Source organism: Rana temporaria, chromosome 3, assembly GCF_905171775.1.
Source record: "Rana temporaria chromosome 3, aRanTem1.1, whole genome shotgun sequence".
Lineage (NCBI taxonomy): Eukaryota > Metazoa > Chordata > Amphibia > Anura > Ranidae > Rana > Rana temporaria.
In genome coordinates, this window is record NC_053491.1 from 419,513,786 (window position 1) to 419,537,535 (window position 23,750).

At 42.7% G+C, this 23,750-nt stretch overlaps 1 protein-coding gene across 1 annotated transcript in view; it reads right to left on the reverse strand.

The window, feature by feature from the left end:
• LZTS1 (leucine zipper tumor suppressor 1) overlaps positions 1 to 23,750 on the reverse strand; it is an 83,939-nt gene that overhangs the window by 10,767 nt on the left and 49,422 nt on the right. The window contains exon 2 of the mRNA XM_040346130.1: positions 7,805 to 8,331. Within this exon, the coding sequence (XP_040202064.1) occupies positions 7,805 to 8,224 (420 nt within the window). The 5' untranslated portion in view covers positions 8,225 to 8,331. The remainder of the gene's footprint in view (positions 1 to 7,804; positions 8,332 to 23,750) is intronic.

Below are 23,750 nucleotides of genomic sequence, written 5' to 3' on the forward strand. Positions count from 1 at the left end.
GTTAAGTTATGAAAAAAATATCCCAAGCTTTGAACATCTCACTGAGCACTGTTCAATCCATCATCCGAAAATGGAAAGAGTATGGCACAACTGCAAACCTACCAAGACATGGCTGTCCACCTAAACTGACATGCCGGGCAAGGAGAGCATTAATGAAATCCACAGTTCAGGAGGGAGAATCTGTCCACAGGACAACTATTAGATGTGCACTCCACAAATCTGGCCTTTATGGAAGAGCGGCAAGAAGGAAGCCATTGTTGAAAGAAAGCCATAAAAAGTCCCATTTGCAGTTTGCAAGAAGCCATGTGGAGGACAAAGCAAACATGTGGAGGTGCTCTGGTCAGATGAGACCGATGTAGCGCCCTGAGGTTTAGTCAGGGAGTTCCTCGCTAAATTCCTTGTCAGGAGTAGCTACTGTAGTTAATTACTAGGGATCCATTGATTTCTTGGTTGTACTTTCCTCTTCTACCACCAGGTGGCCGGGCACTTGGATGTTTTAGATCTGTGGTTCTCAACCTTTCTAGTGCCATGACCCCTTGATAAAATTTCCCAAGTTGTGTGGACCCCAAACAGTAAAATTTTCGTAGTGTGGGTTGTCAGCACCCAAGGCAAGACAAGTTATTTGCGCCCCTAACCCACAGACATTTAGCCCCCCCCCGAGTCCCTTCCACTTGTACAGTATTAAAACCCCTTTTGGTACTTTTTAGGATGTACCACTCTCTCTTTGTTCTCCTTTCTTTCCCTTCTATCTCCCCCCCATCCCTCTCTCTAGCCGTCTTTCTTGTTCTTTCTCTCCATTTTTCTTTGTTCCTCCCCCTCTGTTCCTCTCCCTTCCATGTATTCTCTATTTTTATTCCTTCTCTTACTCCTTGGTGGGGTGGTGGGGGAATCGGATGATTGGCAGTGCTGGCGGGGAGTTGGGAAGAGTGGCAATTCTGGGGGGAGTTCGGGTCAGCCAACTTAGGTGCTCTTGATGAAGGTCATCTGCTGATCTAAGAACTGTAGTGAGGACTTTTAATGGCAACTATAATCACAGGTAGTGTTACTCACTGTGTTTCCGGCTTCACTGTGTCTCGTTTTTTTCGTTTAATTTCGTTTTTTTTTTTTTTTTTCGGAAATTCGAAAAATTCGTCTTTTTCGTTTTTGTTTCATTCGTTTTTTTTTCTTTGAATTTTTCAATTTTCGAATTTCGAATTTTTCAGTTTTCGAATTTTTCAATTTTCAAATTTCGAATTTTTCAAATTTCGAATTTTTCAAATTTTGAATTTTCGATTTTCGAATTTTTCAATTTTCGATTTTCGAATTTTTCAATTTTCGAAATTTCGAAATACGTAAATATTCGGAAATACGAAAATATTCGGAAATACGATAATATTCGGAAATACGAAAATTCGGAAATTGAAAAATTTTAACTTTGAATTTTCGAAATTGCGAATTTTCGACATTTTTGAATTTTCGAAATTCGGTAATACAAAATTCGAAAATTTAAAAATGCGAAAATTTAAAAATTGGTAAATCGAAAAATTCGGAAATTGAAAAATTCGGAAATTGAAAAATTCGGAAATTGGTAAATTGAAAAATTCGAAAATTGAAAATTCGAAATTTCGAAAATTCGAAATTTCGAAAATTAAAAATTGAAAATTCGAAATTCGAAAACTGAAAAATTCGAAAAGTGAAAAATTCGAAATTTGAAAAATTCGAAATTTGTAATTTGAAAAATTCGAAATTTGAAACATTTTTCAATTTTCGAACTTTTCAATTTTCGAACTTTTCAATTTTCGAACTTTTCAATTTTCGAAATTTTTGAATTTTCGAAATTCGGCAATACGAAAATTCGGAAATTGAAAAATTCGGAAATTCGAAAATTGAAAAATTCGAAAATTCCAAATTCGAAATTTCGAAAATTCCAAATTCGAAATTTCGAAAATTCCAAATTCGAAATTTCGAAAATTCCAAATTCCAAAAATTCCAAATTCGAAATTTCGAAAATGAAAAATTGAAAAATTCGGAAATTCGAAAATTGAAAAATTCGAAAATTCAAAATTTCGAAAATGAAAAATTGAAAAATTCGAAATTCGAAAATTGAAAAATTTGAAATTTCGAAAATTGAAAAATTCGAAATTCGAAATTTCAAAAAAAAACAAATTTTTCGAATTTCCCGAATTTACGAAAAAAAATAAAAAAATAAAATAACAAACGAAAAAAATGATTTTTATGGCAGTGCACATGGAGACACAGTGAAGCCGGAAGCACAGTGAGTAACACTACCTGTGATTAGAGTTGCCATTAAAAGTCCCCACTACAGTTCTCAGATCAGCAGATGACCTTTATCAAGAGCACCTAAGTTGGCTGATCCCAACTCCCCCCAGAATTGCCACTGATCCCAACTCCCCACCAGCACTGCCACTCATTCCATTCCCCCACCAAGGAGTAAGAGAAGGAATAAAAATAGAGAATACATGGAAGGGAGAGGAACAGAGGGGGAGGAACAAAGAAAAAGGAAGAGAAAGAACAAGAAAGACGGCTAGAGAGAGGGATGGGGGGAGATAGAAGCGAAAGAAAGCAGAACAAAGAGACCGTGGTACATCCTAAAAAATACCATAAGGAGTTTTAATACTGTACAAGTGGAAGGGACTAGGGGGGGCTAAATGTCTGTGGGCTAGGGCCTTGGGTGCCTTGGGTGCTGACAACCCACACTACGAAAATTTTACTGTTAGCCCCCCTTCACACCGTGGCGTATATACGCCTGTAGTGCGACGCCACAGCCGCCCCTGAGATGCTGGAGGGATGATTTCACATTGCCCTCTATGGAGATGGTTCACATCTCCACGCCGAAAGCCGAACGCCGTACGCCTGCCGCCTGAAAAAAAGTCCCGGACCTTTTTTCAGGCGGCTTTCGGCATTCGGCATAGGAGATGTGAACCATCTCCATAGAGGGGGTGAGGCTGCATTCAGAATCGTGGCATTTTGTCGCCGCAAATCGCGGTACAAAACGCCGCGATTTTGTACGCCAAGGTGTGAATGCAGCCTTAGGGGTCCACACAACTTGGGAAATTTTATCAAGGGGTCATGGCACTAAAAAGGTTGAGAACCACTGATCTAAAACATCCATGTACCCGGCCACCTGGTGGTAGAAGAGGAAAGTACAACCAAGAAATCAATGGATCCCTAGTAATTAAATATAGTAGTTATTCCTGACAAGGAAATTAGCGAGGAGCTCCCTGACTAAACCTCAGGGCGCTACATCGGTCTCATCTGACCAGAGCACCTCCACATGTTTGCTTTGTCCTCCACATGGCTTCTTGCAAACTTCTTATGGCTTTCTTTCAACAATGGCTTCCTTCTTGTCGCTCATCCATAAAGGTCAGATTTGTGGAGAGGACTAATAGTTGTCCTGTTGACAGATTCTCCCACCTGAACTGTGGATTTCATTAATGCTCTCCTTGCCCGGCATGTCAGTTTAGGTGGACGGCCATATCTTGATAGGTTTGCAGTTGTGCCATACTCTCCATTTTCGGATGATGGATTGAAATTTCGAAAATGAGAAATTTGAAAATTCGATATTTGAAACATTTGAAAATTCGAAATTTGAAAAATTCGAAATTGGAAAAATTCCAAATGTGAAAATTCGAAATTGGAAAAGTGAAAAATTAGAAAACTCGAAAATTGAAAAATGTGAAATTTGAAAAATTCGAAAATTCGAAACTTGAAAATGTTGAAAATTTAAAAATTGAAAAATTCGAAATTTCGGAATTCCCAAAATTCTAAAATCTAAAATTCGGAAATACGAAAATTCGTAAATTAAAAAAAAAAACGGAAATACGAAAATTCGTAAATACGAATTTTCGGAAATACGAACATTCGTAAATTCGTAAATTCGAATTTTCGTAGATACGAAAATTCGTAAATTAAAAATTTTCGGAGGTCCGAAAATTCGGAAATACGAAAATTCGTAATTAACGAATTTCCGTAAAAAAACTAATTACAAATAAAAAACGAATTTCACATGTCTAGTCTCCAGCTCTGTGGTGTCTCGCAGCAGTGACACCTATGCTAAAATCAGGAGATAGGGTCTCCCCCAGCCCCTCCCACTTCACATTCCTCACCAGTCAGCTGACCTCTAGTCTTTACCCCCCAACCATGCCATGAACTGAATGGGTGGCTGTGAAGATGCTGAGTGGGCAGTTGCGGGCTCCAGGAACAGACAGGTTAATTGGTTGTTCTGCAGGCTGGTCGGTAAGGAGGCCTGGTTTTTCCCTGGGCATTCCCCAGGTTTTGTTGTTATCTGCTTTAGCCTTCCAATGCCACTTACTGCGATTGCCAGCTATAGATGGGGGCGGTGGACACGTTTTTGTTTCACCTGTGGTGCTTATATTGGTCCAGCAGTGCACCAACACCTTTGCAGCCATTGTGCTATATGCTGGGTGTTTGGTGTGCTCCTGTACCTTTAAGGAGGGGTGGCTCCCCTTCAGTCCACCTGCCCCTAGCTATTAATTAGAATGCATGTGCCTCCAATGTGGGGACGCTCATTGTTTAGTGTTAGGACCACAGATTACAGCACAGCTCTGTGGCTCACGCATGCGTTTGCAAATGCGTGCGAACAAAACCCCTGTTTTTAACGCATACTGTTAGACAGGTTAATTGGTTGTTCTGCAGGCTGGTCGGTAAGGAGGCTTGGTTTTTCCCTGGGCATTCCCCAGGTTTTTTTGTTATCCAGGAACAGTCCAGTTGGGCGGCCACATGCTCCAGGTACAGCCCTGCTGGACAGCCGCAAAAAGGCTGGGAGAGTGGTGCGGGCTTAAGGAACAGCCCAGGATTCGGTGACCCCTGACAAATCGTCAGTCAATCCCCGAGGGGGTCCCGACTCCAGGTTGAGAACCACTGTGTTAGATTGATAAGGACAACTCAAGGTCAGGTTATGTGTATATGGGGTATCTTAGCCAATGGGCAGGGATTTTGTTGAATCCCTTGGCCTGCTGGGAGAGCCTATATATTCGGGTGAGGTCAGGTGATCCAAGTTCTTGTGTGCCACCCAGACGGTGGTCTGGGTGAATGTGTGTTATCTGCCTTGGGCTGTTTGGCCGGAGATTGGGCCTATCCTGGGGGCATCAGGCTGTGTAAGGGGCCTATCCAGAAATAAGAGGGTGGCGAAGGGTTGGGTTTTTTTTTTTTTAAAGGGGGCCCCCTATTGGGTGGGGCCCATGGGCTTGAGCCCAGTCAAGCCCAATGGTAAGTCCGGCCCTGCCTTCCAGCATGACAACGACCCTAAACACACAGCCAGAGCTACAATGGAATGGTTTAGATCAAAGTATATTCATGTGTTAGAATGGCCTAGTCAAAGTCCAGACCCTAATCCAATTGAGAATCTGTGGCAAGACTTGAAAATTGCTGTTCACAGACGCTCTCCATCCAATCTGACAGAGCTTGAGCTACAGTATTTTGCAAAGAAGAATGAGCAAAAATGTCACTAGATGTGCAAAGCTGGTAGAGACCCCCAAAAAGACTTACAGCTGTAATTGCAGTAAAAGGCGGATCTACAAAGTATTGAACACAATTGCACGCCACACTTTTCACATATTAATTTGTAAAAAAAATTGGAAAACCATTTATCATTTTCCTTCCACTTCACAATTATGTGCCACTTTGTGTTGGTCCATCACATACAAAATACAACAAAATACATTTATGAAAATACATTGAAAATTTCAAGGGGTGTGAATACTTTTTCAAGGCACTGTAGTTCAGAAGTTCTCACTGCATTTACTTCATACTTGTTCTGAGTCAGTACGTGCTTGTTCATTCTTGTAGTTGGGGTCAGTAAAAAATAGGCAGTTTAGCCACTGTTTTACTTCCCTATTTAAAGCATTATTAAACCCAAAACCAAACATTTATTATATTGCAGATTACCAATTCTTAGATGTGATAGCTGCATTAGTTTCCCTTTTCAGGCTTTCTTTCTTCTGTTTTCATCGAATTAATCCAGCCAGCGAGTCTGTTGTTTTTCACAGCACAAGCTCTCCAGCAGAATGTATCAGTTTACATGGATGAGACAACTATCTAACACTGGCAGGGGTAATTAAAATTATCCACTTTTATTTTTCTTATCAGTTACATTTCTTCCAGTTCTCTCTGTAGGCTAAAGAACACCTCTTACCCCCATGTTATAGGGACAGAGAGAGGGAGGTGTAGATTACTACAGTGGAACCTCGGATTACAAGCATAATCCATTCCAGGAGAATGCTCGTAATCCAAAGTACTCGCATATTAAAGCGAGTTTCCCCATAGAAGTCAATGGAAACAAAAATAATTTGTTCAGCATTGACTTCAGTGGCATGCAATACCGCATGTGTCCAGAGGTGGGAGGGCGCCTGAGAGCCTCGGAAACACCCGTAAAGGCCCAAGGACAGTTCGACTGAACTCAGAAAGGCTCGGTTTTCCCGAGCATTTCCGAACAGCTCCGATCGGCTCTGCTCGGCTCCGGCGCCCCCCAACCTCAGGCCAAATGCGGTACTGCCCGCCGCTTTGGCTTGAATCCTGCTTGTCTTGCGAGACAACACTCAGTCCGGATTTTTTAAAATACAGTGCTCATATTGCGAAACGCTCGTTAACCGCGTTACTCGCAATCCGAGGTTCCACTGTACCTGAAAAAAAAAGAAAAAAAGACAACTAATGCAACCACAGGGGCAGATTCACGTAGTTCTGCGGCGGCGTAACGTATGTCATTTACGTTACACCGCCGCAAGTTTTATGGGCAAGTGCCAGATTCACAAAGCACTTGCCTGTAAAGTTGTGGCGGCGTAGCGTAAATCCGTCCGGCGCAAGCCCGCCTAATTCAAATGGGGCGTGTATCATTTAAATTAGGAGCGTTCCCGCGCCGAACGTACTGCGCATGCTCCGTTTTGAAATTTCCCGCCGTGCTTTGCGCGAAATGACGTCGCACAGACGGAATTTTTTGAACTGCGACGTGCGTTACGTCCTTTCCTTTTCCCGGACGACTTACGCAAAAAAATAAATTAATTAAAAATTAGACGCAGGATCGATGGCCATACTTTAACATGGGATGTCTAAAGATAGGCCAACAAATAGCAGCTGTAACTTTACGTCGGGAAAAGCCGACTAGCGACGACGTAAGAGAATGTGACGAACGCGCGTACCTTCGTGGATCGCCGTAATCAGCTAATTAGCATACCCGACGCGGAAAACGACGCAAACTCCACCCAGCGGGTGCCGAAGTATTACACCTACGATCCGAAGGCGTATGAAGCCGTACGCCTGTCGGATCGATGCCAAAAGCCGTCGTATCTTGGTTTGAGAATTCAAACTAAAGATACAACGCGGCAAATTTGAAAATAACCGGGGTGTCAGTAGATACGCCGGCATATTTCTTCTGTGAATATGCCCCACAGTATCTAAGGACTGGTTAGCATCAATATATTTCATTATTGTTCTTGTGTCTAGATACACTTTAATGTTCCACTGCGCCATCATGTATCATTGTAGCCACGTCAGATGTTATATGCAAATTGATATGTTCTATACAATTGAAATCATTTGCTGTGTATTTGTCTACCTCTGTATGCGACATGACTTTAATAAAAATAATTGCAAAGATACACTTTAATGTTTAGCATTATGATTCCAGAAAGTAGATCTTTAAATGACTTAGTGATAAGGAAGAGAAATTGGCAACCACAAATTGTTGCTGTGGGCTCTACTAAAGTAAAACTTTATTTCTACAGCTATGAATACTTTTTGCTACAAAGGAATAAAGATAAACATTCAGGCAACCATAACCCATTCTTACCAGCTCTAGTCGGTTGGGAAAGTGGATCATGCTGGTCTGGCTGCAGGGCTTATTTGTTGGCACAGGATATTCCTGGACTGGTTGGGTTTCTGATTCAGAGCTTGTCACTCCTCCATGATACTCCTGCCGAGGTCCTACATGGTCCCGTGGTCCTACATGATCCCGTGGACCTACGTGGTCTCGTGGTCCAACATGTTGTTTCTGACTTACTTTGATGTAGAAGAAGTCTTCACTGCGGCCCATCTTTGACCCCCCTCCTTTGGCATGCCCTGAGTCTTGGGAAAAGCCAAATCTTAGGATACCATCTGAGCAACGGCTCAGCTTCTTGAGGTGAGGTGGCTTTCTCCCACGATGCTGAGAACCTCTTCCTTGTTTGCTGCTAAGGCCATGCCCAGAGAGGAGACTGCCCACACTGCCCATAATGCCACAGGAACCGACAGAGCAAAGTCTGTTAAGTGAAGAGGCAGAGAAGAAATACCGGGGGCCGGAGTCATATCCAGGGGCCCCCCATTTCTAGACTGAGGTACCTAAGGGGGGACAAAAAGGAATAATTCAGAAAGCAGTAGTAATCCTTCCAGCAGTATACATTCTACACAGCACTGCCATTAGATGATATTAGGGTTTGTAGGCTAGAAGCAAATGTAAACCATTTAAAAAGCTAATAATAAATGCTTTGACGTGTTGGAAAAGTCAAATCTCGTAATGCAATCCCACAGATCCATATAGCTGTTTCATGTTAGTTAACAAGAATCAGTGAAATGTATGGCATCTATAGCCAACCATGGAACCCTAGGTTTACTCCAAAGGTTGCTAGGGGTTCCTTGATCAATGAGCAACTTCTGCCTCTCAAATAAGTTCCTAATCACACCAATGATCTTTTTAGCGATCTGTATTACAATCTTCTTGTTCAATTCTCCTTTAGATTTACCAAAACCATATAATAAGAGGTCAAACCTATTTTATAAATTGCATGCAATCGGGCAGGACCTCATAGGCCCCGTACACACGGTCGTTCCAAACCGATGAGAATGGACCGAGGTTCAGTTTCATCGGTCCAAACCGACGGTGTGTATAGCTCATCGGTCTGTTGTCCTTCGGTCCAAAATTTTAAAACATGCTTCAAAATCGAACCAATGGCCCGCTGCCCGATCGGTCTAAACCGATGGTAGGTACAGAAAGCATCGGTTCAAAACCCGCACATGCTCAGAATCAAGTCGACGCATGCTTGGAAGCATTGAACTTCGTTTTATTCAGCATGTCTTGTGTTTGACGTCACCACGTTCTGACCCGATCGGTTTTTGGAACGATGGTGTGTACGCACATCAGACCATCAGGCCACTTCAGCGGTGAACCGATGGAAATGGCCCGTCGGACCATTCTCATCGGTTTGGAACGACCGTGTGTACGCGGCCATAGGGTAGAGGCTAGAAGACAAACAAGGTGGCACAAGCAGCAAGGTTTTAGTGATGTGTGCTAAAATGATCCAAAAAGGCTCTAACGTAATAGATGCAAAGAACAGTAGAGCATTCCTAAATAAAAAAAAAAGGGTCATTATCTAATTTTCGGAGAGGAGGAAGAACATGCAAATCATTTTATAAGCCTTATGGCCTGTACACACGATCCGAATATCGTACGACATATCGTACGACTTTTTTCACGTAATAGTTGCAATTAGAAATTGAATAGGGTAATAAAGTCCCGAAAATTCTCGTGCAACAGAAAAAAAAAATCAGAAGTGATGTCATGTGTTGTAATGTATTTGTATTGTATTTTCGGACGATAACTGTACTAACTGAACGAAAATCGTACGATCTGGTATCGTACGAGTAATATTTTCGTGCTTGTCCGATCTAATAATATCGGATGAACTGTCGTGATCGGCTCTCGAAAGTAGTGTACACACGATCCGAAAATCGTCTGATTCTTCCTTGGACGACCGTTTTCGTCCGATATTCTGATCGTGTGTACAGGCCATTACTTCACAGAAACATTGTTTTCCATACACTAAGCTGATGATGGCCAATGAGTCGGAAACAGCTGTATGCAGTTTGTGATATTATCCACTTGAAGTCAGGCCTATTCTGACACTTTTTGTTTACAAGTAAAGATCTGCATTTTGTTGGCCAAAAAACTACTTAGAACCCAAAACATTATATATTTTTTTAGCAGAGGTCCTAGAAAATAAAATGGTGGTCACTGCAATTTTTGATGTCACACAGTATTTGTGCAGCAGTTTCTCAAATAAAATATTTGGAAAAAAATACACTTTAATGCATTTTAATGCAAAAAACAATATACAACCCAATTTAAAAAAAAAATTAAATAGATAATACGCCGAGTAAATAGATACTTATCATGTTACGCTTTAAAATTGCACACACTCATGGAATGGCGACAAACTGCAATATATTGTAAAATCTCACTTTAAAAATGTACCAGTTTAGAATTAGAGAGGAGGTCTAGCACTAGAATTATTGCTCTTGCTATAAGGTTTGCGGCGATACCTTACATGTGTGGTGTGAACCCAATTTACATACGTGTCCACGACCTACGTATGTGTTTGCTTCTGCGAGCAAGCACAGAGAGACAGGGGCGCTTTAAATAGTTTTTATTATTTATTTTATTTTTATTTTATTCTTAGTCCCTTTATTTTTATTTTATCACTTTTATTCCTATCAGAAGAAATGAAAATATCCCTTGTGATAGAGATAAGGCATGACTGGTCCTCTTTATTAAGACATCTGGGGTCTATAATACTGCAGATCCTTCCTCGACCTTAGAAAGCCGCCTAGACCATAGAGAAGATAGGGGACCTTTCGGTTCCTCGGCCAGCTCTATGATAACCCGGCGGCACCGCCAGATTGGAGACCAGGCTCCTCAATCACATGGGAGAGCTAGGAGAGGCAGCCTGAGAGGCGAAGTCCCCTCCCGCTGCCTGTAAAAGCAAATCAGCTGCTGGAATTTCTTTCAGATGAAAGAGTATTATCAGCTAAAAAACAACCATAACCCAAGTATAACCATTTGAAGCCAATCACATACATGTACTTGATTTGGCGGCAAGTGGATATTAGGCTGTATCTGTACTTAAAGTGGAGGTTCACCTGAAAAGTTAATTTTTAACCTTAGATTGATGCTCATTTTGTCAAGGGGAATCAGGTAGTTTTTTTCAAATCGAAGCAGTATTTACCGTTTTAGAGAGGAGTGATCTTCTCCGCCGCTTCTGGGTATGGGCTGTGGGACTGGGCGTTCCTATTTGATTGACAGGCTTCCGACAGTCGCATCTATCGCGTCATGATTTATCGAAAGTAGCCGAACGTCGGTGCGCAGGCACCGTATAGAGCCGCACCGATGTTCGGCTTCTTTCGGCTACTCGTGACGCGATGTATGCGATCGTCGGAAGCCTGTCAATCAAATAGGAACGACCAGTCCCGAAGACCATACCCGGAAGCGGCGGAGAAGATCGCTCTCTAAAACGGTAAGTACGGCTTCGATTTTAAAAAAACTACCCGATTCCCCTTGACAAAATAAGCATCAATCTAAGGTTAAAAGTTTTTTTTCGGGTGAACTCCCGCTTTAATACACAAATGGTCCCAGGGACGAATAAGGATGATTTTCATGCTCTGCTCACTATCCTAACATGAAGTATAAACCTGTTATTTTCTTGTGTAGTACTTAAACCCTTAGGGGGGGCACTGGAATTCGACAGGCCTTCCTACCTTTCCCAATGGTGACCCACTTTGTAGCAGCACCCGGCAACACAGACACTCCATTGACAACAATAAAGCTTTAGTCACTTTAGTCTTTCATGCTTTTATTTGCTCAATAAACTTGTGGATAGAGGGTTGGGGTGCAGGATGCCCAAATAATAAGAACAAAGCAATCCCAGTAATCGGGTAAATGGAATAGCCATTTATTTATCAAACATTTATTCACGATTATCAAAGCATGTGTTTCCGATTTGCTCTGTATATGGTCCCAATTTCTTAAAGCGGAGGTTCAGACAAATAACATTTATATCAGACCAATTTCGTTATACTTGTAACATGTACAGTCCGCAATTTTTTTTTTTTTTAGGCTGTACATACCTTCTAATCTACATTTGCAATCCGGCTTCCAGGTACTTCAGAAAAAGTTCCCCCCGGGCGGATAAGGCCCCGCCCCCCGTATTGTGTAGGTGCGTCACGAGTCACGGCGTTTCCGAAAGAAGCTGAACATGCAGAGCTGCGAGTCGGCTCTATACGGCGCCTGCGCACCGACTTGGAGCCGTGTAGAGCTGACTGCGCAGGCGCCGTATAGAGCTTCTTCATGTTTGGCTTCTTTGGGAAACGGCGTGACTCGTGACGCGCCTACGCAATACGGGGGCGGGGCCTTATCTTCTGGGGAGAACTTTTTCTGAAAAGACGTCAATCATCTGGGCGACCGCCCAGATGACATGCCTCCTCAGCATAGAAACGCCTACTCCCGCGGGGAGAAGTATTCGGAAGCCGGATTGCAAATATAGATTAGAATGTATGTACAGCCTAAAAAAAAATTGCGGACTGTACATGTTAAAAGTATAAAGAAGTTGATATAAATGTTATTTGGGTGAACCTCCGCTTTAAGTAGCAGACTCCCAGTAATAGTTAATAGTGGCCCTAGATCCTTCAGCTGCTGCCTCCCGGTTACAAATTGTTCCGTTAAGAGTGACAATTGGTGACTCTAGATTCAACAGTAGCAAGGGATAAATCTGGGGACTCCCATTTACCGGTGACAGACCCTTCAAACTGGGAATTATCCATGGGAAATGGGGAGGGATGGTAACCTAGTAACATCTAGGAGAATGGTCACAATACCTTAAAGAGCTGAATAACAAGGTACCTATGCAATGTTCATCAAGAAGCAGCTCCCCCGAGCTCTCCTGGACATTCTTTCAAATCAGAGTCCTTTGAATATGCCCTGACAAGCAGCCATCTTCCAGATACTTCAGGCCCTAACACAGGCCTGCCTAAATTCTTTGGGCCTTGGCTTAGGCTGCCAGCTGAGACTAGGCTCCAAGAAATCATCATGCTCTCAAGGCAAAGCCCTTGGAGGGAAGACTGATTCTTTCACATTGGCATCATACTAAGATAAAAGCCTAAGAGGAAAGACTGTTTTAGAAGGATAGAAGTTACACGCTAACTACCGGAGCCAACTTAACAGCAGTAGGCAGCATAATGTCCTGAGCTTAGGAGACACCCAATGAACACCTAAAACAGGGATCTTCAAACTACGGCCTTCCAGTTGTTCAGGAACTACAATTCCCATCATGCCTAGTTATGTCTGTGAATGTCAGAGGTTTACAATGCCTCATGGGATGTGTAGCTCCGCAACAGATGGAGGGCCGTAGTTCGAGGATCCCTGACCTAAAACATAAACAATGCATAGGCTAGCTACAGCTTAACTGCAAAAACTAGATTTAGCTTGAGACACTCCAGCTTCAGGCAGGTTCCCTTTATTTAGATTTGTAATAACTTCTATTTTAGCAACTGTATGTGACTCTTTCTAAAATTACCAATTCCACCCACAACTCACACAACCAAATGATGGTCCCCCAGTGGTTTTTCCATGATGTGGAAAGAACAATTTAATTGGTGAGTTCAGCAGGAAGTCAGGTTTGTTGGAGCTTTGTAGGAGACAAAACAATTAAAAGAATTCTTGCTATTGTAGCCTGAGACATATAAAAGGCCAGCAGATTATTTATCCCAATACAGCCAAAAATAAATAACCAGTTTTGGCCATAGTCAATTATAAAATGTGTTTCTATTCTACCTTTCAAATTTCCATGGGAAGTATATTCCCCCCTCTAAAAAAGAAGTTCCTATCCAAAACTTTGTGAAGGTAAGAAAGTCCCAGTACTGGTGATAAATATGATCCTCATTTGTGCTATCAGATTTGATTATTTCAGATAATGATGATGGGGGGTTAAAAAGCAGCTCCATGGTCTGCTATGGCTCTAGTTATGTTCATTTGTACGTAGATCTCTCTACTCCAATCCATTAACTTTACTTATTTTATAAATTGTTTCTATTAATTGTAGCCAGGTTCGCTAACGGCTGCATGTGTGTCTCTCCCTTTACTTCCCTCTCCCCATGGTCACTGTGTGTGTGTAGCAGCTGCTTCTCATCCTGAGGTTCCCTACTGTTTGAGCACGGTGTGATCCTGTTCAATCCTGCCCCCCTTTCCACAGCTGCAGTATACCTAAATCAAATAGAGGCTGGGATAGCTTGCTAGCAGACACTGCGAATCATGGGAAATGTAGTCTTACAGGGTCACTGTACACTACAACAAGTGAATGGCTGTGAAAGAAAGGTACAAAAGGGCGCAACAAGTGTAAATGTCCATATAAACACCAATAAATTATTTTTAAAAAACGCAGAACCAAAAAACGCAGATCCAAAAAAATTCAAATAATTGCAAATGTAGAACTGGTAGCGGGATTTGTGTGTTCCAGATTTAAGCTCCAACCACCGTGCTCTCAGAAAGTGCAATGTGCATATTAAAGTGTTTCACCCGAAGTGACAATCAAAATGCGCTCACCAGATTTAAGCGGCCATATTTAGCCTTCAGGCATATAAAGATTCTCTCAGGATCCTTCTTGATACAATCTCTCCCAAATAGGATCAATTCCCAATAAATCCAACACAGATGGCTCATTGGTGAAAAAACGATGTGTTCCAATCATTCAATCTGGAAAAATTCTAAACGGCTTCACCGCAATGAGCCACAAACACAGGGATAGTGTAATACCGTTTTTTTTTTTTTTACCGTTTTTAATAAAAAAGCTTTGCAGGGTAAAACAGTGCATACCGGCAAGTACACACACAGCTATGAATGAAGGCAGTGGCCGGGTTTATCACAGTGAGCAATATACACCCCGGCATGCATCTAAGCTGTTTAAAACTTACAAACACATCGCTCCAGTGTGAAGGCGTGCTGTGTCAAATCTCTATGCATTTTGCGTGTCTCGCGTCATCAGGAAAATCAACAAGTGAATGGCTGCTTAGAGACCTGCTGTTGTGAGTGCCTACACCAGAGATGCTGAGACCAGTGGATCTTGTGAGACCTGACTTAAAGCGGGAGTTCACCCATAAAACTGTTTTTTCAAACAATCCCCTTAGCTTCATGCTCGTTTTGTCTAGGGGAATCGGCTAGTTGTTTTAAAATATGAGCTGTACTTACCGTTTTCGAGATGCATCTTCTCCGTCGCTTCCGGGTATGGGTCTTCGGGAGCGGGCGTTCCTTCTTGACTGACAGTCTTCCGAGAGGCTTCCGACGGTCGCATCCATCGCGTCACTAGTAGCCGAAAGAAGCCGAACGTCGGTGCGGCTCTATACTGCGCCTGCGCACCGACGTTCGGGTTCTTTCGGAAAATCGTGACGCGATGGATGCGACCGTCGGAAGCCTCTCGGAAGACTGTCAATCAAAATAGGAACGCCCAGTCCCGCAGCCCATACCCGGAAGCGGCGGAGAAGATGCATCTCGTAAACGGTAAGTACAGTTTATATTTTGAAACAACTAGCCGATTCCCCTAGACAAAACGAGCATGAAGCTAAGGGTAAAAAGTGTCATGTGCGGGTGAACCCCCGCTTTAAGAAGACTGCAGACCGCCAAGTGATCTAGATCAGATACCTATGTAACAGGAGGGGTGAGCTGTACATAATGACACAGTTAATGCAAGAGGGAATTCCCCTTGTTCAGCAGCTCACCAGCCATCTGCTGCACACTCCTAAAGGGACAGCTACTTGTGCACCAGCGACAGAAGGGCCCCAACATAAGCGGGCCAATGCAAACTTCTTCATTAGTATCACATCTGGGGCAGTGTTAACACAAGGTAGAGAAGTTCTGCTTATGTGCCAAGTTGGCTGTCTCCTGTCAGAGCTGAGAGCCCAGCACTGACAACTCCACAGAGAGACACAGTGCACAACAAGGCATGGTAAGTTAGTAATGTGAAAAGTTAAGCTGCAGGGAGTCCACAAAAATTACTGGTAACCAGTTGTTTGTCCTCTGTTTGCATTATTTTGGTCACAGTTTATGTCCTCTTTAAAAGTGGATCCTTTATTTGACCACCCTATCTGACAATAACCCTAAAAGCAAGTACCAGAGGGTATCTGTTTATCAAACGTTTGCATTTGTTCACAACCTCCTCTCTGCACACACAATGCCCCCAAAAATTACAAGTAATCCCAAACTGAGTTCCATTTATTTAATTTTAAAGAAAATACTTGTTTTCACCTATTTGCCATGCTGTTGACAGGGCCAGATTTAGACCTTGGGGGTTCTGGGACACTTTGGGTTCGGGGCCTCTCATTCACAGAGTTGGTTTGCATCCTCAGTGACAGTCATACATTTTCAAAATGCATAACAAATCATTCTGAGGTCAAACGTGTACACATGCACGCAGCCACTTTCCTTAAGAGCGTAAGTGCTCTATGCAGGGTTCGCTTGAGCTGCCAATTTTCTTTTTACAAATTATACAATATGCCATTCCAGAGTAAAACCTTTTACAGAAGATGGCAGGTCAAATATTACTTTCCAAGATACATCTAATAAAAAGGATTTTTATTATTATATATTTTTATAATATTGTAATATTTGTCATTATTTTATTATATTTATTATATTGTTTTATATTATTTTTGTACAGGGGTGGCCTCTTCTGTCAGGGGGCCTAGGGCAGTTTATCCTTTTGCCCCCTTATAAAACCGAGCCTGGATTTTGGTTTCCTGAATTTTCCATTCAGCCACTTCCTGTTTACATGCATTCTGCATGGCATTTCTCATGGTGGGTTTCCTGATAACGACAATAATGGACTATGCTTGAGTAATGTGTATTGAAACTGTCACGTGTTGTCATCATAATTCTGCCGGACTGGGTGAAAGTGCATAAACCTAATTGGTAAATAGAGATAAACCATTGTCCCTATATAACAGGAAGTACTTGAACAAGAACCTTCATGGCAGGATTGCCAGATATTGTTTGAATGAAAGCTGCAGATTAATCACATGCCGATTGCGTTATAGCCAAAAGATGCCTACAGCAAGGTTGTCCAGTTCTGGGAGGGCCTCTTATGCATCCTCTCAGAACTCTGCCCCTGCTGCGCCCCCCCGGGGTGTGCATCGGCGCATCGGGCCCGCTCTGTAATTGCTGTGTCTTTCGGACACAGCTCATCACAGATCGAGGTAAAAGGCCAATCACAGAGGCCCCTTACCATTTGATCAGCTGTCTGCAATCACAGCTGATCTCATGTAAACAAATGCTGGTTATCAGCATTTCCTTTCCTCAGCGCTGTCACTGTGTGAGGAAAGGAAAGCATATAACTGACTATCCTGTGACAGCATACATTTACACTGATAATCAGGGCAATGATTATCAGTGCCATCTTCTCAGTGCCCATCATTGCCGTTTATCAGTGCCCATCAGTGCAGCCTCATGAGCGTACATCAGTGAAGAAGAAAAATTATGACGGACAGATCAGACAATTTTGACACATTTTTGGGACCATTGACATTTATACAGCGATAAGTGCTATACATATGCACTGCTTACTGTGTAAATGTCACTGGTTGGGAAGGGTTTAACACTAAGGGGCAACCAAGGGGTTAAAGGAGTTGTAAAGGAAAAAAAAAAATTGCCTAAAATTAATGCCTGCAAGGTAGACAGACAGAATAGTGTAATGATTCTGTTAAAAAACAAGTAAATACCTATTAAATTCCCTCATCTATACCACCTCCGGCGTTCTAGTTTCTGTTCTCTCATTCACTTCCTGGTTTGCGGCGCTCGTTCATGTAAGAACTACATTTCCCAGTATGCATTGCGGCACGCCCAGTAAGTCACACCTCCTTGAAGTCTCTAACACGTAGAGAGCGTCCTGCCACACAGATGTAGTTCCCAGGAGGGGGCGAGCACGTTACTGACCACCGCAGTAAAGCCTCCCTTCATGGTGGTGAGTAACAATCAGACAAGCAGGAAGTGAACAGAACAGAGAAGAAATAGAGCAACTTCTGAGCAAAAAAACGAACAATGAGGAAGTGAAAAGAGGAATGTCTGCAGGTAAAGGATGCTTGTTATGAAATTTTTTTTTTCCCTTTACAACCCCTTTAAATGTGTGTTCCCTCAGTGTATCCTATCTGTGTGGTGATAGGACTAACTGGGGGCGGAGACATATCATTTGTTCCTACTTAGTAGGAACAAATGATATGTCTCCTCTCCTCTAACAAAATAGGGATTTGTGTGTTTACTGATGCTCGTGCATTCGATGACGCATGGCCAGCGGTAATTGCATCGGGTCCCCCATCCTCTGGCGGCTCTAAAGGGGAAAAACTTACCCATACAGGGTTTCGCCCAGGAGAGCCATTGTGCCGCAGTATATCTAAGCGAGCCGGTTAAATACCACCAAAAGAAAGCTCTATCTGTCTAAAAAAAAAAAGTAAGGAGGTGAAAGTACCCAGGAAGGCAAAAAAATAGTTAAATAACTTTTAAAATTACATTAACATGTTAAAGCTTTTATGTGATTGGGTATATACATGATTAGTAAACGCAGGGCTTTTTCCTTGGAGTATAGATTCGGGCCACACTGCATATTGTGAATGGTCCTGCAGTCCTCTGGGACTTGTGATGTGTCCTAGAAGACTGCGGGGAAAGGTGGAGGAGAACTTCCATTAGGATTGTCAAAACCAGACACCCTCTACCCTCTCCCCCCAAAAAAATGTGCCCAATGTTAAAGCGGGGGTTCACCCGAAAAAATTGTTTTAACATTAGATTGAGGCTAATTGTGGGAAGCACAATCGGGTGTTTTTTTTTAAATCAATGCAGTACTTACGGTTTTAGAGATAGATTTTCCCCCCTGCTTCCGGGTATGGTCTTCGGGACTGGGCGTTCCTATTTGATTGACAGCCTTCTGACCGTCGCATACAGCGCGCCACGAGTTGCCGAAAGAAGCCGAACGCCGGTGCGGCTCTATACGGCGCCTGCGCACCGACGTTCGGCTACTTTCGGCAACTCGTGACGCGCTGTATGCGACGGTCGGAAGACAATCAAATAGAAACGCCCAGTCCCGCAGACCATACCCGGAAGCGGCGGAGAACATCTATCTCTAATACGGTATGTACTGCATTGATTTAAAAAAAAACACCCGATTGTGCTTCCCACAATTAGCCTCAATCTAATGTTAAAAATGTGTTTTTCGGGTGAACCCCCGCTTTAGAGAGGAACGGGAGAGGAGGCCTTAAAGTGGAACTTCCTATTTTGGGTGAAGTTCCACTTTAAGTTCAAAGGGAATTATGAAAAATTATGAAAAATTATGAACAAAGCGCGGTGACGTACAACACGTATGACGGCACTTTAAAGGGGAAGTTCTATTCGCCTTTGGGCTGCTTTAGCTAATTCCTTGTTAGGAAAAGACGATTCGTGCTTTTTTGTCTGTTACAGCGTGATGAATGTGCTTACCCCATTATGAATGGTAGTTTTACCAGAACGAGCGCTCCCGTCTCATAACTTGCTTCTGGGCATGCGTGGGTTTAAAACAACGTTTTTGCCCACACACGATAATTTTTTACAACACGAAAAACTACATTTTAAAAAACGTCATGAAAAAATGCAGCATGTTCGGAAAAAAATTTGGTCGTTTTTCAGAAGCCGAAAAACGATGTGAAGCCCACACACGATCATTTTAAATGCCGTTTTAAAAAACGTTGTTTTATTTCATGCCGAAAAATGATCGCGTGTACCCGGCATTAGAAATGTCTTTGAAATCCTTCCTAGACCGATACATGTACATTTCTTTGTTTCTAATCTGTTCTTGAATTTTTTTAGATTGTGGCATGATGTGTGACTTTTTGTGATTTTTGCTTCACTTTGTCAGACAGTGTCTGACAGTAATCAGGCCTGGGTGTGGCAAGTGAAATTTAACTCCGCTTTCCAAAAAATTCTAGTTAATCAAAGTTCATTCATGATTCAGCATGGGAGGGGGCAATTACTTTTTCACATATGACCAGGCAGGTTTGAACTGCTTTTTTCCCTCAATGAAATAATTATTTAAAAACTGCATCTTGGATATACTTGGGTTATTTTTGTGTAATATTAAAAAAAAATGATCTAAATCAAAAGTGTGAGAAATATGCAAAAAATAAATAAAAAATCAAGAAGGAAGCAAATACTTTTTCACAGCACTGTATATTTCTTGTTTTATTTAGGTGAAGGGTATATCATCAATAAAAAAGGTTTAGTGGTATAGGCATCTATGCTTTTGATCAAGCTGCAGTACATTAAATTATAATGGAAAAGAAACCTTTTATTTACATGTAAAAGTTACACGTGATGCCGACTATCTTGATTTGCTAATAGTATGGAATAGAAGGCATTTATATGATATAATAATCATATCCTGTGTATGAGCACAATGCTATAGTTTGTCAATCACAAAGGCCACAGTAAAAATACGCACACTGTACAGCATGTTCCAAGCAGCGCACTCAGTTTCCGTGGAAACATGAAGTCTGATGCCTCTAAAAAGAGCAGGACAAAAGGCTCTGCTGGGGTGAGGGGAAAGGGTTAAGTTGCTAGAGTTGCCAGCAGCATTGTCAAAGGGAAAAGAACCACAGTTGAGAAATGTAACACTAGGGCCTCAATATGACACTTAATAGGGCAAGGATCAAGATGCAAGCTGAAGGCCAGTAACAGCCAGTTCAAACAATTTCTCTAATTTAATACAGTAGTGCAAAGTACAGTAACCCAAGGCAATCGGAAACGAAATGTTCTCATTATCTTCCATATAGCATTTAAAATGACCCTCCATATAAATTATTTATATACGGTATCTAAAATTCACTGTATACTCGGTGAGCTATTTGGCGGCTAGGAAGGATGCAGCAAAGGTGTTTTTCTGATTTTCTGGCATTATCGCAATTGTTGGACATGCTGCCAGCTCTACCCTCTTTCCGTTATTGGCTTATTATGCCTTGTTCTGCACTGTCTATGTGGAGGTGGCCAACTTGGTAGAAAAGCAGGACTTTGCTATCTAATTTCCGAGCTGCCCCTCATCCCCCAATGACTGGTGATCTGATAACTGAGCAGCAGGAGAGGTGGAGGAGTACAGCTAAATAGAATGGATGAAGCAGAGAGATGCATGCAGTGGAGGTCACCAGGTACAGCCAAAGAACACATTAAAGGGGGTTGTAAAGGTACATGTTTTTTCACCTTAATGCATTCTACGCATTAAGGTGAAAAAACATCCGAGGATTAGCAACCCCCCAGCCCCCTGTTTACTTACCTGACCCCTCGAAAGTCCTGCGCTGTGAACGCGCTGCGTTCTTGGCCAGGATTCTTGGCTCATTCATTGGTTGATTGATAGCAGCTCAGCCATTGGCTCCCGCTGCTGTCAATCAAATCAATAACATGGCGCGCTGGGGTCGGGCCGAGTCATAAAGTCAGCGGCTATAGCCGCAGGCTGTATCCTGGGAGGCACGTCCACAAGAACTAACCCCCATGGGAGAGAGCTCCCATGAAGGGGGTTATTTTTTGAGGAGAGGAGCCGAGACAGCCACCTGGGAGGCACGTCCACAAGAACTAACCCCCATGGGAGAGAGCTCCCATGAAGGGGGTTATTTTTTGAGGAGAGGAGCCGAGACAGCCACCGAGGGACCCCAGAAGATCAGTATCGAGGCCACCATGTGCAAAACGAGCTGCACAGTGGAGGTAAGTATAACATGTTTGTTATTTGAAAAAATAAAAACGGGAACTTTTAGTGTCCCTTTAATGCCATCCCGAAATCTTACCCCAAATCTTGTAAGACAAGCAGTCACAAGCAGTGCCTCTCACACTGCAAATATTCAGCTACGAGGCCGAAGGGACAAGAGTGACTCATATGCCAGGAAGTGCATTGCAATTTTTTAGGAGCAATTCGAGAAAAAATTTAGTTTTATCAGAAATTTGCTCAACATTGTTAAATAGCACCCCCTCTTCACTACAAGGCCCCTCTGAAGGAAGTAGGGAAAGCTCCCTATATGAACAGAATAGAAGAAAGAGAGTTGGAATGCTGAAGTGAGGGGAGGAAGACAAATACAGGAACATTTCAGCTATCCTCTGTATGGGGCAACTGACACTGAGACCTAGGCAATCTGTCTTTTATTGGGTCCTCAAGCTGCACTGTCTTCAAAAAGACTAATTGTACTGTATATAAGTCATACAAGAGAGGGACCATTTTTGCAGGAACCACCTTCTTGGATAAAACCAAAATCTGCTCCAATCACTCATATATAGACCAAAATGCACCAGGCATAGGCAGCATCTGATCCTAATGATCAGTTTTTATGTAGGTTCCAGAGTGAACACTGACACCCTGGGGAGTAAGGAGCCCATGGACAAGTAGGTGTTTAGGATGGACCACTGACAGGAGTTGAACCAATATGCACTTGAGTTGCTGCCCTGTCACAAGTGTCATGTCAAAGAAGGTTTTCTACACGGCAGATGGAGCTATGAATGGCAAACACATCCACCTGTCTCCAAAGAACATGAGCCAGCACACAGAGATGTATGTTGATGTGAATTTTAGAGAAAGGTGGGATGGGTACACTTCAAGGCATCCCCAATTAGAGTAAAATCCAATTTTGCCACATTCACTAACAAAACATGCAGACTGCAAGTGCTGAACTGTGCTTTTGAAAATGCTGCTTTTTGAGTTATTAAACCAGTCTAATGAACTTAACAAGTCACTGACCCTGGAAACAAATGCTTTAAATAATTTATTAGGATAGATCCATTGGAACTTGTTGTATCTTTTCTATATTTAAAAAAAAGTATTGTTAATGGGAAAAAGCTGAAGCCAGGTAATGGATGTTATTGTAGCTTGGATTGCCTATTTCATACCTGTGGGTTCCCATAGAAGTGAAGAATCACTGTATTAGTTATTGTTACAACAGGCATTATCCAATTGGATGAGGTGGAGAGGCGGGGCAGTGATGTCACAATTTACACCTTGTCCAATCAAAGAATGCTTTGCATTCTTTGTGAAAAATGTAAGGCATTCTGTGAATGGCTCCTGTGCCAAGTAAGCAAACCCCTGTGGTTACTTTACAGCAGGGCAGCTGCTTAACAAGGGAACATAAAGACAGTGGGCCAGATTCAGGTAGACTTACGACGGGCATATCAGTAGATACGCCGTCGTAAGTCCGAATCCCCGCCGTTGTATATTTAAGCGTATTCTCAAGCTGAGATACGCTTAAATATTGCTAAGATACGACCGGCGTAAGTCTCCTACGCCGTTGTATCTTAACTGCATATTTACGCTAGCCGCTAGGGGCGTGTACGCTGATTTACGCCTAGAATATGTAAATCAGCTAGATACGCCTATTCACGAACGTACGTACGCCCGGCCGTCGCGTTACAGATACGCCGTTTACGTAAGGCTTTTTCCGGCGTAAAGTTACCCCTGCTATATGAGGCGTAGTCAATGTTAAGTATGGACGTCGGGCCAGCGTCAAATTTTCCGTCGATTACGTCGTTTCCGTAAGTATTTCGCGAATAGGGCTGTGCGTAATTTACGTTCACGCTGAAAGCATTGACTATTTGCGGGTTAATTTGGAGCATGCGCACTGGGATACGTTCACGGACAGGGCATGCGCCGTTCGTAAAAAGCGTCATTTACGTGGGGTCACCTTTGAATTGGGCGGGCTTACGCCGGCCAATTTACGCTACGCCGCCGCAACTTACGGAGCAAGTGCTTTGTGAATAATGCACTTGCCTGTCAAAGTTGCGGAGGTGTAGCGTAAATAGGATACGCTACACCCGCACAGAGTTACGCGCTCCCTATCTGAATCTGGCCCAGTGGCGATCACTGGAGTAGCATGGCAGACTGAAATTTGCTGCAGCTGAATGGGTAGAATGCTGTAGCGAGTGGTACTCAAGTACAGCATTCAGCCTTGTCTAGCCACAG